Source organism: Bacillus rossius, chromosome 10, assembly GCF_032445375.1.
Source record: "Bacillus rossius redtenbacheri isolate Brsri chromosome 10, Brsri_v3, whole genome shotgun sequence".
Lineage (NCBI taxonomy): Eukaryota > Metazoa > Arthropoda > Insecta > Phasmatodea > Bacillidae > Bacillus > Bacillus rossius.
This window is the reverse complement of record NC_086337.1, coordinates 55,126,789-55,143,524: the sequence shown is the minus strand read 5'-3', so window position 1 is coordinate 55,143,524 and position 16,736 is coordinate 55,126,789. Positions and strand designations below refer to the sequence as shown.

The 16,736-nt window shown below is 41.0% G+C and overlaps 1 protein-coding gene across 1 annotated transcript; it reads left to right on the top strand.

The window, feature by feature from the left end:
* The first annotated feature begins 4,280 nt into the window (after window positions 1-4,280).
* LOC134536192 (dolichyl-phosphate beta-glucosyltransferase) lies at window positions 4,281-16,062 on the top strand. Its single transcript, XM_063375841.1, has 7 exons — window positions 4,281-4,445; window positions 7,561-7,738; window positions 8,343-8,545; window positions 9,827-9,935; window positions 11,559-11,802; window positions 13,353-13,438; window positions 13,518-16,062. The coding sequence occupies exons 1-7, from the start codon at window positions 4,380-4,382 to the stop codon at window positions 13,631-13,633; spliced, it is 1,002 nt and encodes a 333-aa protein (XP_063231911.1). The 5' UTR covers window positions 4,281-4,379; the 3' UTR covers window positions 13,634-16,062.
* The last annotated feature ends 674 nt before the right edge of the window (window positions 16,063-16,736 follow it).

The window sequence follows — 16,736 nt, the reverse complement described above, 5'->3', positions numbered from 1 at the left end:
CATATTTTAAGCCACAGCTATTATACTCGCTTGCATGTCGGAGCCCTACCTTGGGCACTTGAAGTTAATTTTTGGCGGTTAGTGTGATAATTAATTGTGACTCATAGTTGCCAATGTAAAATAATTGGCGATTTTCTCTTAACAGCTACAAGACATTTTGAGTATTTAAGCTGGAGATAGTAATTGTATGCCCTATAATGCCAAGAATTGGGATGAATATCTAAAAACATAAATATGTGTGAATTATCTCAAACTCTAGCTTATATAAAACATTCGAGCATAAGTAGTTCTTCTGTTGATACCATACCAGAGATACACAGCTATCTATATTATATGGTACCAGTACCACCAAAATCGGCAGTATTTGTAAAACGTTGTGGTATTAGAGGCTAATTATTCAATTTGCGACCGTTTATAAAGAAAGCTCAATAAAGAAAATCATCAAAGTTACCATGCTTTATTATTAAATATTGTATCCGTTGTACTGTAACATTATATGTTTCTCGCCCAGATAATTATTTATTTCAATTGATATTTGTTTGATCTACGTAATTAATTTAATTACTCGAAAACTGTTTATTTTTAATGTGTATATCTATGTAATTAATACTCTATGGACAGAAATGAACGTTGAGACGAACAATTGCAAAGACCCCTCTAAGGAGCTATTGACAATTTAACGGTAAACGGTTAATTTGTCACCGTTTTTATTTAATGAGAAATGTATTCCAATATTTATTTATTTGAATTTAATGAGAAATTTTGTGTTCCGCGCTATTGTTGCGCGCGGATTTAATGTGTTTGACTTTAAATAATGTAACTGTCTTTAGTTCTCGGCCAATCAGGAGCCGTAGTTTAAAATCTGTCACGCATTGTTAAGAGGACTTAATTTAAGAAGTTTTAGAGAAAATGAAATAGCCTGTTAATGAATGAACTCCTACAAGACGTCGACGAATAATAATATAACTAGAAAAATATAGGCATCCGCACTAAAGGATGATATAATTGTATTGTTAGGACGTAAATAAGTATTAATGGGGCTTTATCTAAAAATATAAAGTTAATAGGAGTGAAAAATATACGTGAGTAAGGAATGTCAGAGTCAGTTACACCATTTCGCTAGTAATCACGTATCTCATCTACACATCGTTATTTTTGCGGCCTAATTACAAAATAAACATTGATGAATTGAACTATTGTAAATTTTAACTATGAGAATATAATTTTATACTTTATTTTACACACAACTGTAATCACCCAGTGGTCTGATGAGAGAGAGCATCAGAGCCACGGGATGTGCACTCATTAGAGAGATGCTTGAACAACGTTTTGTTTGTGTGCACGGCCGTAAGACCACTAGTGTGCTCACTGCTCAATGTTTGCTTACGATTCGTTGCCAAGGCTCATTTGTAATGGCGGCAATTTTTCTTTCGTATTTTTGTTTAGGACTTTAGGTTATTTGCAGGGCCGGTGCAAGGTAAATTGGTGCCCTAGGCGAAAAACCTTAATGCCCCCCCACCCACCCCCACTCGACGGACATCCCAAAAAAAATTTTCCTTGCCTCAAAATACATCACGTAAGCCTAAGAGTTTGTCAAAAATCAAATGTAAGCAGGCTTGTGTTTTTTTTTTTTTACTTTTTTTACTTATTACAAATCATAAACAGGTCACAGTGGACTTTAAATAATTACTTATATCAATATAAACATTCCAAACAGTTACAAAAATCAATTTTCATCTAGTTTCAATAATCGTTAAACATATTATATCAGCTGTTATGTGTCGTGCTGCGCCGCCCCCAGCTACTTGGCGCCCTAGGCGGTTGCCTAGTTCGCCTATATGGACGCGCCGGCCCTGGTTATTTGCGTGCTACTTGCTTATTGCTTCGTAGGTGGAAACTGGAAAATATCTGGCGTTTATTTATTCAATTATTTAGTGGCCATATTTTCATTGAGGTACATTGTGACGCCGACCGCCAATGCTCCTCTATGTCGCATAGACCGCTATGCCTCATCAACGTCTCCTAGAAGCATGTGCACTGAACGCGCCCGTGCGCGCAGCTAAGTGTAGTGCATGCGTCGAGGCGATCGCCGTGCAACGAGTGCTGCGCCGGCGGAAGGATCCGGCCGGGTGTGGCATATCCTTCCGCCGCACTACAACAAATTGTTATAATTATGTTTTTCCACAGGATTTTATTAAACATTATTTTTCATTAATTAATAATTCAGTCTTTGCAAAACCATGTTTCACCGTGCGATTTGTCCCGAACCTGGCCGGTTCAGTTTCCCGCGAAATTCACACGTTTCCGCGGGAGGGCTGGCGGGGGAGGGGGGTCGCGCGCGGCGACACCGTCAGTGTCCTTCGAGAGCTCAACCAGGCCGGCAGCCTGCGCGCAACGCGGAACCTTCAACCTTTGCATTCACCGACATGTAGTTTTCCATAGTGTAATTTCTTTTCAACCTTTTGTACAGTTCCGCGGTCGGCCTCAATTTACCATGAGGTACTTAACTTAATTCAATCAGTGCTCCGAGATGAGTGTTCCACGTCATACGTAAGTACTGTGGGGAGAGTATGTGGTTTTACGTCGGCGCTTCACGCCCAACCTAGCCTACAGGCTACTTAGTTTTGGCCCGCACGGGGCAGCCAGCAGGCGACACGTGCCATCAAACTTAATAACGATTCAGTCCCTGGGACACATCTAGACACCACGTAGAGTCGCCGGAGACACGGGCCTACGTGCTGCTAGCCCAGTTTATCAAGTGTAATATGTTAGTGGAATAGTTGTTCGCCTAAATGTAATTCGTCATGTCAGGGCTTATGTATCACCGTCGTACAGCAGTGCGCCACCAAACTTAATAACGATTCAGTCCCTGGGACACACCTATACACCACGTAGAGTCGCCGGAGACACGGGCCTACGTGTTGCTAGCCCAGTTTATCCAGAGCTAGGTATTAGTGTAGTGTATTGTGCTTCAAAATATCGTGTGCCATGTCAGAGTGTCTTTTGTAACTTTCGCGTCACGTATACGAGTCTGCCCCTCACGCGCATAAGAATCGTGAGCCACCACTGAGGAAGTGAGCTGCGCGTGTGACTAGTCGCGTCGGGCAAACCGTTACGGCCAGAACGGGCAGCACCATGTATTGGGCTGTGCTGTATTAAATTCATCAACTATCTGAAGAAGTTTTGTGTTATTATTCAGGCGTCCCGAGTGGCCTCAACAGCTCGGGGGGCCCTACTGCATTGACCCCTACCTCTAGCCACAAGGCCGAACCCTCCCTGAGAACACGAACCGGACAAAAATTACGTTTAAATAATCAGAGGTAGCGGGGACGGCGTCAATTGTTAAATTGAGTATAAAATTACGTATTAAGTAAAATACAATGCCGCCACGTGTACGAAAATGACAGCTTGTGACATAGGTGGTTTTAGACTAAATAGCTACTTAGGTCATTCTTTCACCAATGTTTATACAGTTAGTACTGTGCACGGCCACAACAGCGCTGCAAATAGCGTTCTAGCTGTTATTCAGAGCATGATACAAAGAGTGGCCTTTCTATCCCTCCCTCTCTTTTCTATGATCAGAGCTCTACCGACCTAAGTAATTTTATCTAGCCACGGTAAAAAAAACTTATATGAAACCTATTTACAAACTGAACCTGTGTAAGAGTTTTTTGAACCCGGACCAAAGAGACATTTGATTAGTATATGAATGTGCGCATCGTCACTCCAGATATTTTTAATTTATATGTGTTCTGCAGTGCCAACAAATGGTTAGGAATTTTTGAAAGTAATAAATAATTTTATTATTATTAAAATTAACCTGAGATATTTTCGTTAACAAATAATTAAAGTTACTACTGTGTTTTATATGTTATTATAATTTACTCATCACAACAGTATCCATACATATGTATCTCATGTAATTACCTACCTAACTGTGGCCTAGTAGGAATAAACACATACACAAATTGATTTTATTTTCGCAAAACTTTTACATAGAGGTTAACCTACATAATTAATTGTCTAACCCAAAGTGAGGCCATTTGTACGCACTCATTTGTGTGTTTACCCACACCGTTGGAAGAATCTTTGGGGAGAGATGATAATATGCTAGTACTTAAATATTTTTTCCACACGATAAAAATATGTATAGTAGCCTTCGTTAAAATTATATATGTATGTGTGTGTATATATATATAAAATTAACTAATACTTTTTCTTTCTTGGCCATTTAAAACATTCGATGGCTACAATTGCTTTTTCATTTGGCATGTGTTTTCCTCCATGTTTGTTTACAATTTTGTTGATGCTGCCTCGTTGGTTATTCCAATGATTTGTACGTGGCATTTGACACGTACGGTTTATGCTGTAAAGTGTTCATGATGTTGGATCTTTGCACATTTTTATGTGGTGTATCATGCGTGTCTTTATTATTGTTCATACTTGTAAGTACGAATGTGTTTGATATAACGTAGTTGCATAATTTGGTGTTTTGTGGGGGGAAAAAAAAACTATAAATTGAGTTATTTTACTTGAATGACAGTATGGCCCTTACAATTGGTAAATACATGGATTCGTTGTTTTATTTGAAAACACGGACTTAACCATACAATTTTGGGTATTACCACATATTAGCGGCGTCTAGGAAATAAGGGAATAACAACACAAATTAAAAGTGTGGGTAGGTTAAGTCAGGTCAGCTAAATTTTTACTACTAATTACCATTCTAAAAATTATCTAATTTATTAGATTTTTCGTGTTAGTAATATTGCTAAGCTAACATAACAAATCTTTCACTTAAGCTATGTTCAGCTTGTTTCCCAAAAGCTGCTACATAGAGGTATTAATCATGTGTGTTGACCTGAGAAATTGGTAATTTTATTACGTTGTGGCTTTACCGTTAATAAAATAATAAAGTTCTGAAAATAGTATTTTTCAGAACTACAGACATTCCTTGTTTTACCTTGACAACAGCATTCATAAATTCCTACTGATTTTTGAGAAATTGCTCTTAATTGTTTACATTAAAAAGGCTGTGCATTGATGCGACCGGAGATATTTTGTGCTTTAATTGCATTTTTGATCCTGTGGTATTTGGATATTGTGACTCAGTGGAATGTAAATATTAATTTTTAAAAAAAAATTACGTTGAGTCCCTACCATGCATCCAAACCCAAGCGTCAACCCTAGACAGGAGTTATTTTTAGCAGTAGGTATGGAGGTGTGAAACACCAACTTGTTATGTGCAAAAAAAAGGAGTTATTACATTTGAAACATGTAATGAGAGTTCCTTCTATACATCAGGTTACATGCTATCGCACATAGCCAATCGGGGTAAATATTTACTTGGGCGGTATTTCCGAAAAAAAATGAAAAAAATCCGAAAATACCTTTATTTAATGCTCTTCAACTTCCTCTTTTAATTAAAAGCGGCGGAGATTAGAAATTCCAAATACTTTAGGAGATATGGAATTTTTAAATTTCTTCTTATGTAGTTGAGCGGTATTTGCGAAAAAAAATTTTAAAAATCCGAAAATACCTTTATTATATGCTCTTCAACTTCCTCTTTTCATTAAAAGCGGTGGAGATTAAAAATTCCAAATACTTTAGGAGATATCAAATTTTTAAATTTCAGCACACAACCAGTGCATTCCTGTGGCGTGCGTGCACCATTGTTTCTTGTTTACGTACGAGTATCTATTTTTTTATTGGATAATGATGTCACGTGATTGTTCGTGATAGGCCAGAATTCAAATGAACTAATACGTGATTATTTAGTTCAATTATTGTTTAAAACGGTGTTTAATTACCGCCTCCAACTTAGGTGAGTTTTTAACGTTTCTAATTGTAAAGTCTTATTTGTTATTTTGATATTGTTGCGCAAGTAATAAGTAACACAAAAATTTACGTGAGTTGTTACTGTACATCCTTTGTTACGGGTTTGTTAGGTAAGGTCAGTTACATTATAAATAATTTAAAACTAAAGAATAATTAAAATTAATTCACATTATTTTTAATATCACCTTAGTTTGAAAGTATTTATAATGTAACTGACCTGACCTAATCGACCATTTTAGTTTACTGTTCACCCTCTGTCCGGGTTTGTTTGGTCAGGTCAGTTACATTATAAATATTTTAAAACTAAACAGCCATTAAAATTAATTCACAAAATAATTTTTAATGTCGGCTTAGTTTGAAAGTATTAATAATGTAACTGACCTGACCTAATCAACCATTTTATTAATTACGCATTCACGATTCACGTATTCACGAACACACGGCAAAATAACAAAAATGGCGCCGCTCGAATGGTTCCACAGGTCTTGTATTGCAAAATTAAAAAATTCGATATTTCCTAAAGTATTTGGAATTTCTTATCTCCGCCGCTTTCAATGAAAAGAGGACGTAGAAGAGCATATGATAAAGGTATTTTCGGATTTGTAACATTTTTTTTTGCAAATACCGCTCAACTACTTATGATGAAATTTAAAAATTCGATATCTCCTAAAGTATTTGGAATTTCTTACCTCCGCCACTTTTAATGAAAAGAGGAAGTTGAAGAGCATAAAATGAAGGTATTTTCGGATTTTTAAAAAATTTTTTCGGAAATACAGCTTAAGTAAATATTTACCCCAATCGGCACTTCGCACCTCCATACTGCTATAAAAAAATCCCTGTCAAGATTTGACACTTGGGTTTGGATGCACAGAAGGAAGTCATGTAATTTTTTTTTTTAAAGTTATTATTTACTTACCATTGCGTTACAATATCCAAATACAAAATGTGCTCATTCTTCCATAAGGATAACCACAGGATTGGCAACGCAATTATAGCACAATGTAATGACGGCCGCTCCACTGCATAGGCTATCTAATGTAACCTACAAACTGTAATTCCTCAGAAACCAGTAGGAATTAAGGAACACGTTTGCAGGGTAAATAGAGGAACATATTTAGTATTAAAAAAAAAGTATTTTAGAAAATTTGGTAAATATGTAGTATACGGATTATCGACAAAAATTTTTTTTAAAAATCTGAAATAACTTTCATTATATGCTCTTTTACGTCCTCTTTTCAAAACAGCCTGCGGAGATGAGAAATTCCAATTACTTTTGGAGATATAGCAGTTTTTATTTTGCAATACAAGACCTATGTAATCATTCGACCGCCGCAATTTTATATTTTGCCGTGTGTGCGTGAATGCCTAAATAACAGAAATTTTCCATTAGGTAAGGTTAGTTACATTATAAATACTTCAAAATAAACGGAAATTAAAAATAATATCAATTAATTTTACTTGTTGTATAGTTTTAAGTATTTATAATGCAACTGACCTGACCTAACAAAACGGGGAAAAGGTAGATTAGGTCAGGTCAGCTACATTATAAATACTTTGAAACTGAACGGACATTAAAATAATAAAATTAATTTTAATGGTTGTTTAGTTTTAAAGGGTAATTATTTATGGAAAAGCTGCGTTGTGAGCGTATTGTCCAGAATGGAAGCAGCTCCGCAGTGAACCAGGCGAGGGCGCCGGCAAGTGCAGGAGCGCGTGTTACAGCTGTGCGTGGTGCTGGCGAAGGGCACGGCGCCCTACCCGCTCGTGCAGCGCGCCAGCGAGGAGCGCTACTTCATCAACACGGCCGCCGGCAACGCGCGGGTCGACTTCCCCTCGCTGGACGACGAGCACTCGGTCCACCTGAGTGTCGTGGTGCCCGCCTTCGACGAGAAGACACGCCGTGAGTGCTCTGCCACTGCTGCTCTGGGTCGGTGACGGGACCCAGCCTTGAATCTTGGGAGGGGTAGATGACCGGAGAATTGTATGGGAAGCGCTTAAAATTAAAAAAAAAAATTAGTTGCTTCAAAAGCTAATTTAATGCTTTTCTGATGCCAAAAATAGTTTAGAATTCCCCAATTTTACAAAAAGACAAACATCAAACTTACTGGATTTGATTTCATATACATACATACACACACACATGCATATATATATATATATATATATATATATATATATATATATATATATAATCACTGTGTGTGTAAATAAAATTGCATTTTAGGGCTGGCTGGTGAATTAACTTGAATTTCGGTGTTATATGGTGTATTGATGTGCTCTTTGGTGTTATTTAATTTTTATCGCAACTTCATCATATATAATCTTGTCCGTAGTCCCGTGTAAAGTTGTTGAATTATTCTTTTTTTTTTCTACATTCTCTCGCCTTGATAAAATGTGTAAAAATTGATGCCGTGTGTCGTACGGCAGCTGGTACTCACTGAGCGGTCCGTAGGAGTGGCCGAACCAGCGACGAAGGCAGCATGTGTGGAGTGGGGATGTTGCAGTGCCGCCCATGCTGGACCAGTGTCTGGACTTCCTGTCTGCACGCCGCCCCGCCGGCTTCCTGTTCGAGGTGATCGTGGTGAGCGACGGCAGTCGCGACAGCACGGCCAGCGTGGCGCGCAAGTACACGGCGCGGTGGGGGCCTGAAACGGTGCGCGTGCTGGAACTGGCCACGAACCGCGGCAAGGGCGGGGCCGTGCGGCTGGTGAGTGCACGTAGCTGCTTGTACGAGTGGCAAGAGTTAAGAAACTGTACAGAGTTTCAGGAAGCAACATTGACCTAAGTTCTCATCTTCACTCTTTAAATGAAGTGCAGCGCTGGTTGAGTGATTCAGAACACTCGCCTTGCACAGAGGCAGTCCGGGTTCACTTTCGGGTGGATATTTACTCGGCTAAGTGCAAGTGGTTGATACGGCTGAGAGTTTTTTTTTATCAGGGTGCTCCTGTTTCTTCTGCACAGTCATTCCGAGAATCCCCATTGTCATGTCATCACCGTCGTTACTAGTGATCTCAATGGCAGCGAAATGTAGATACTTAATGACCTTTCTTTTTAAGTGGATAAAATTGGTTTTGTGACAATGTGAGACAAAAAATAATATATGTATAATTTTTCTTGCCATTAGGTGCGCAAAAAACTAACAACAGCCATCAATGTGTGCATTGTTTTTATTAAGGGGGGATTAGGCCTCGTCATCTCGCAATAAAGCTTCCGTGCTAATTTTTTTGGTTTTTCAGATAGCATAGGATTGAGCTTTGGCTGCTTGTTTAAGTCAACAGCTGTGAACTGGTGTGGTTATCACGATTGTTGTAGTCACCAGCAAAAAATAATGTTATTTCCCTGCGGCGCTCACCGACTAGAGCCTGTTAGTAGATGTGTGGTTGCGACAAGGTGTAGAACGTCTGAGAGATATGATTTATGCGTTGACATGTTAAAAATTGGGATAAAAAATTCAATATTATAATTATAGCAAAAAGATTGTAAAATCCGGCTTAAATTGACATGTTTGATGGAAATGTGTTTCTAACAAATTTCTTACATTTGATGTTTAATGTTATGTACCATCTATTCAGTCAGGTAAGTGTCAGAGGCGAGGCACAAGTGCCCGGAAGCTGTATCTCGCGGGTGTGACCAGGGTGTCCACAGTTTGTACTTTCGAACCAGATCTAGTACTTTTAGGAGTGTTTTAGTGGTCTAGTACACTTAGGCTCAGATCTGGTACTTTTTTTCTTTAATATAATAATATTACAGTAACTCCACAATATGTTTTATTACTAAGCGTAATTATTTTTAAAAACTACGGAATGTATGTGTGTGGTGTGGTGTGATATTTAAGTTAGAGCATTGCAATTTCATAATAACTTCCTAAATTGTTAAAACCATAACAAATTATAATTTAGTACTTTTTTTTTTTCAAATCTAGTACTTTTTTCTCGCCTGAGATGGTACGAAATATTTTTCCCTTGTGGACACACTGGGTGTGACGCAGGGCATGATGAGCGCGCGCGGGGCAGTGCTGCTCTTCGCGGACGCCGACGGGGCCACGCAGTTCTGCGACCTGGCGAAGCTGGAGGCCAGCCTGAAGCAGCTAGTGCAGGGTGAGTGCCGTGTCTGCGCGGCCGTGGCGGTAGAGCCGTGTAGTGGGGCGTGATGAGCGCGCATGTTTGCGGAGTGGTGTTAGAGCTTAGGAAACTTCAGAGTTGCCAGTGTCGAATTTAAAACTTACTTGGAATCCTTGATTATTAAATCTTATCAAATTCCTGAAAATTTGACAGGATTCGAGGATTCTACCGGCTGATCCTGAAGCAGGATACCTGTTGAAATTCTAATCCTTTTGACATTGTCATGTGGCACAATCATTGCAACAGTATTGTCATATTTTTTCACGTACATAGTGTATTTACCCAACATTGAAAATAATGCATTAATTTTTACCAAACTGCTGAAACTAAAAGAAACTGAATGTGGATTAACAGCAAGACGTGTGCCACCGTAGTCTGCAGGTGCCTACGCTCCCCAACTTGGCAGAGTATTCATAGGACTTGTTTTCCAGTAAGGACAGTATTCAGCTGGTATAGTGTTAAGTGTTGTATTTGTACTTTATTGATATGAATATTTTTAATATAGATTCATCTAGAAAAGCCATAATATATTTTTTTACTGTTTTTCACAAAGTTAGGTTTCAATTTTGAAAAACTGTGTTTTAATATTTTATTTCATTTTAATGTTGTTTAAATAACTGTATTTGTGTGTGTGTATTCATTTGCAAGTTTTTATTATGTTATTAGAACATTGGATGGTATATTTTCCCCCAGTTGCTCGCCCCGGTTACTCCTCGCCCTGGTTGCTCCACACCCCGGTTACTCCTCTCACCAGTTGCTCCACGTCCCAGTTGCTCCACGCCCCAGTTGCTCCACGTCCCAGTTGCTCCACGTCCCAGTTGTTCCTTGCCACAGTTGCTCCAAGCCCCAGTTGCTCCACGTCCCAGTTGCTCCACGTCCCAGTTGCTCCACGTCCCAGTTGTTCCTTGCCACAGTTGCTCCACGCCCCAGTTGCTCCACGCTCCAGTTGCTCCACGCCCCAGTTGCTCCACGTCCCAGTTGCTCCACGTCCCAGTTGCTCCACGTCCCAGTTGTTCCTTGCCACAGTTGCTCCACGCCCCAGTTGCTCCACGCTCCAGTTGCTCCACGCCCCAGTTGCTCCACGTCCCAGTTGCTCCACGTCCCAGTTGTTCCTTGCCACAGTTGCTCCACGCCCCAGTTGCTCCACACTCCAGTTGCTCCACGCCCCAGTTGCTCCACGTCCCAGTTGTTCCTTGCCACAGTTGCTCCACGCCCCAGTTGCTCCACGTCCCAGTTGTTCCTTGCCACAGTTGCTCCACGCCCCAGTTGCTCCACGCTCCAGTTGCTCCACGCCCCAGTTGCTCCACGCCCCAGTTGCTCCACGTCCCAGTTGCTCCACGTCCCAGTTGTTCCTTGCCACAGTTGCTCCACGCCCCAGTTGCTCCACACTCCAGTTGCTCCACGCCCCAGTTGCTCCACGTCCCAGTTGTTCCTTGCCACAGTTGCTCCACGCCCCAGTTGCTCCACGCTCCAGTTGCTCCACGCCCCAGTTGCTCCACGTCCCAGTTGCTCCACATCCTAGTTGTTCCTTGCCACAGTTGCTCCACGCCCCAGTTTCTCCACGCCACAGTTGCCCTGCTAGTGGTGTGATGACCGCAGCGGACTACGCGGCCGCTCCAGGCGATGTGGCACAGCGGTTGGGAATAGTGTGCGGCTCCCGCGCTCACCTCGAGAAGGAGGCCATAGCCAGCCGCTCGCTGTTCCGTACCGTGCTCATGCTAGGCTTCCACGCGCTGGTGTGGCTGCTGGCCGTTCGCTCAGTGCGCGACACGCAGTGTGGCTTCAAGCTGCTCACACGCCGTGCCGCACGTGTCTGCTTCTCCAGCTTGCACGTCGAGCGCTGGTGCGTACTGTGCCCTGATCCTGTTGAGTGCTGATGGTAGGGTCTGCCGCGCGCTCACGTGTCATTCGAGTAATTGCCCTGTTCGATGTTCGATTTAAAATGTTGCAGTTTCAAATTAACTGGTTTTTATTTTCAACAAATTAAATACATTTTTACTGACATTGCATGTCAGCTCAAGTCAGTCACTGCAAAGTTTCTCAGTAATTTTGATTTGCTCAATTGATGCATCCCCTCAGATGGTAGTCATTTCACCCAGAATATTATTTATAGTTTTTAAGAGCTTGCATCTGCTTTGAAACATACTAGTAGGGTGGGGCGTGGTTCTATACTGCATGCCTGTTGCAGCACTCTGGCATCATGTTCAAAGCATCATGTGATGCTCCTGACTGCAATGGTTACCATGCTTCAAAATTGGAGAAACACGATAATAAATAAGGTGACAGGCGTGTTATCAGCAATCCTCCCTGTTATGTCCCCTTCCAGCATCTAGCACTAAGCGACAGTAGTCAAAATTAACATAAGTGATGCTGCTTGTAGGCAGAGTGTGGGGTTTTTCAACTAAGCTATTTCATATTTGCTTTAAAATTCATGGCTCATTCGAGACCTCCCAGTTTTCCCTTGATCTCGTGAGTTGTCACCCTGGTACAGCTTCGAAACTCTCCAAAAGTTCTGCTAGCAACAGTCACCTGCAGCTTGAGATCCCTTTAACAAAAACTCTTATCGTAGTTGTACAAAGACTTATTCACTACTACATCGAGAGGCTCTCATGAAAGGAGACTGTTGGAAATCAGTCAGGTAAATGAAGAAATTTATTCAGCCTTGTTTAGTTTACTCTTTATGTAATTTTTTTTTAGATATTGGCCTTTCTGTGACTTTGGCTGCAGTTAGTGGTAGTGGCTGGTCCATCTTGAATGCTCAACTCAGAGGATGAATAAAGTGGAGAGTCCACAGATGTTAGTCAGCCTGTATAACATCTTGACTGTTTTATTATGCTGAGCGCACACATACTCAGACAAGATGAAACACAAAATTTTCTCTCAATGGCACGCACCACATGATGCCTCGCCACATATTAACACCGTAATTTCTTCCCACATTCTTGAAATCAGTTTTCGTCCTGATACACCTTCGAAAAAGAAAATGTATATAAAATAGGCCTTTCCTGTACTAAACATACCAATTGGTATGTGTATCCAGCTCCATACTGAGGACAAACAATAATGAAATACTTTACACTAAGAAATGCCTTTGCAAATTTTTTTATGCTCGTGCATACTACGCAGAACACTGCAGCCATCAGGCAGTCTGCTTACGATGAAGTTGGAGCAGTCATTTGATGTTGTTGCCTTGTGTCTGATCTCCAAAGTTGTGTGGCGTTGTTGCAGTGTATGATTCTGCGTGCATTGCTTTTGATTAAACACGTGGAAGTCAACCACGCACTGTGAGAGAAAATGTTCCGTCGTGTCGTGCCTTACACGGTGTGTGTGCGAGAAGGTGTGGCGTGGGAAGAGCTGTGAGAGCGTAGCGAGCGTGGCGACCGTTGCTCGCAGGGCGTTCGACGTGGAGCTGCTGTACATCGCGGAGCGACTGGGCATCCCCGTCGCAGAGGTCGCCGTCACCTGGACCGAGATAGAAGGTGAGCCGCGGTGGCCGCGAGCTCGGTCGCGTCGTCCCGGTGCAGGGTGAGTGAGGAGCGGGTGTGGGGGTGCTTGCAGGCTCCAAGGTGGTCCCGGTGTGGAGCTGGCTGCAGATGGGGCGAGACCTGGTGCTCATTTGGCTGCGCTACCGGCTGGGTGCGTGGAGGCTCAAGCCCGCCGGCAAGGCGGAGTAGCCAGCGGGGGAGCGCGCGCGGACATTGGGGGACGACTCTTACCGGGACGGAACTAGCGGGATGAGTTCCTGCTCGTGCTATTGGCCGGCTGTGCTCGCTCGCTTGGGTACCAGTCGCTGTCTGGTCGCACCACTGCAACACGTCTCCGGGCTAAAGAACCTGGAGGACATACTATCACTATGCTTCATCTAGTTATCTTGCATGCGGCCCTTACCAACATGTTTGAATGTGCACTGACCTGCCAATGAGGGCCCGGCAGCGGCCGAGGAGACACGAGGTGACCGAGACTGGAAGACAGCGGGAGACGCAGTAGAAGTGAAGAAGCGACGTTACCATGACTGCAGAGCTTCGTGAAGAACTGCACAAGATTGGGACTTCAGGTTCTAATCCAAGTTGGTGACGTAACTTGAACAAACTCCATACTCGAGTTGTGGTAACTTTTTAACGAACACTTTGCTTCAAAGTGGCAGGTGCATAACCTTAGCTCTGGTGTCCGTGAACTGGCCCAGTGCATAAGCTGCACATTTATTGCCTCGGCAAGGGAAACGGCACACGGTGGGAGTGTTGTATGTGGACAGACGGGCGTGACTAGTACCCATGTATGTGTATACCAGTCTCGACAGCTTTCATGTGCTATGCAGAATTGCGCTGCATTCTGCACGTACTTTCGTACCATACTTACCCAAATAAGCTTTGCACCAAACTTTTAAAACAGAACTCTTGATCACATTTCAAGTTTATTTTAAATGTTTATTCTGGACTTTAGTAATTATACAAAATTATAAAGCACCTTCACAATTTTTTTGGTAAAACTAATAGCATTCTTAGTACCAGTGTTGATGTCTGCCTGTAATTTTTTTAAGCATTTTTCGTTGTTGCCAAAAGATAACTTTTATTAAAAATATATTTTCAGTAAAATACATGTAAAAATATTATTGTAAATACATGTCCCTGCATATAACAGGCAGAAAAAATTTTATTTATGGATTTACTGTGATGCTAGTAAAAAAGCATCCCTAATGTAAAATTGCTACTGACCGCAGCTGTTTGGTTTATTGCAGAAAAGCCCTTTTAACAGCTGGCCACAAATGACCAAGTGAAATCTACACAGCAAATTATCACCTTTGAAATAATTTTATTGGAATGTACCCTCACTCAAAATCAATTTTTTTTTACATCCTCTGTCATATATGACTTTGTGACAATGTACAGTAAATCCCTGTTAAGATGTTTTTCAAGGGACATGATAACAAGAACTTCTTAAAAGGGAATTACATACTTCAAATTAATTTGCTACAGCCTGCGGCAAAGGTTTCAACTGTTTTGTTTAGTTCAATTTATTTTGTTACAGTTTGGAAATACATAATGTATTTAAAAAAAAAAAAAAAAAAAAATCTATAAATATAGTTACAAAATGTAAAGTTAAACATTATTATTTTATTTTTATCCACAAATGCTGAACGTTATATGCGGGAAGCATCTATTAACTCAAATTTTATTAATGGGAAAAATTAAACAAAGAGATATATGGAAGTGATCAAGGGAATAATTTTGTGAACTTAATAAGCTGGGAAAATTATTATGCAGGAACTTTTTCAGTGAGTTTTACTGTACTTTCTTCCCACAGTACAATCCCATTTTCATAGCTGTAGATCACAACCACACATCTTCTGTAATTACTGCCTCTTTCCCACATACACATCCACAAACCACGTGCAAGATGTCCTTCCTCCACTGAGCAACAGCTGGTTAACCAACCTTGGAACTTGACGAAAATTGTGCCGTGCTGCATTTTTCAAGTTTTAAACAAGCAGCACACCATGCTTTTTCAACACTTATTTCACGAAAAATTGTGTGCAGGTTATTTGGGTAAATATGGTGTATTTGCTGTGAAGGGAAGCAATATAAACACTTTTGTTCTGAAATATTTTTTTTTTTAGGTAATTCAGTCATTCCAAGTTACTGTTCATATGCAGCCATGGGTTACTAAAAAATTTTTTTAAACATTTACAGGATTATGAGTACTTATCTTTGACTGGCATTTGCTCTAAAACTAAGCGGGAAAACATTACGCCAAAGTAGTGTTATGTTATTTTACGATTACCGATTACTGATCTGTGAGTGCTGGTGCTCCAATCCATTGTGTGAACCTCACTGAATCATTCCTAGAAAACGCACTATCGAGAACGAGGCTCCACATTCCCGGGAGTTGTTCATCGATGTGGTAATGGTGAGCTCTTGCCGGCAGCGAAGGAAGGGTGGTGGTTGAGTACTTGTACCGAGACGGGATTGTGGAGGCCACGAGCAGAGTTGCGCTCTCCGGCCGAGGACCACGCCTCCAGGACCCTGCTCTCAGCTCACGTGTTGTTACCGTTTTGGCTTTTGTCATCATGAGAAATGTTTATAAATAAAAATTATAATTTTATGCATTTGCCAGCAACTTGATTGAAATTGTTTGATGATGATGCATGTTGCGTGGTCCTGCAGCCAGCCCGCCCGTCCTGCTCCTGTCCCCGCCACGCTGCAGAGGTACACGTATGTATTGTTCCGTGTAAACACCACACCAAGAATACAACTGAAGGATGCAAGTCACTTCAACAGATTCCTGACTTGAGGCAAAGGTAAAGGAAATTATTTCTTCACTTGATCAACCTGTACTGTTACCAACATTAGCACAGTGCCACAGAATAGTGTAAAATTTTGTAAGGTCAACAACCAGATAAACTGCATTTTTTTAATTGATATTCAAATTAACTCAGTTACGGATAGTACGAACTGAACAAATATCTATAATTCACTACAGTGAAACCTCGCTACTATGAGAGCTAACAATGGCGGGAGATATTTTCGTGAATACAAGTACTCATAATTAGACAATTGAGTTACATTATATTCCCAGACCTCCAAAAAAAATTTTAATATCACACCATTCAAAAAAAAAATGCAGAGCAAAAGTTGTAGCAAATTTAACTATGAATTTAAAAGGCATTAATTTTTTTGTATCTGCAATGGTTTATGTTTTAATTGCAAGTAAAATGGTCTGACGCATGACCGAGCTCCACGACACAGCTGGGGAAACCAGCGCTGTGCAAGGTCTAGGAGA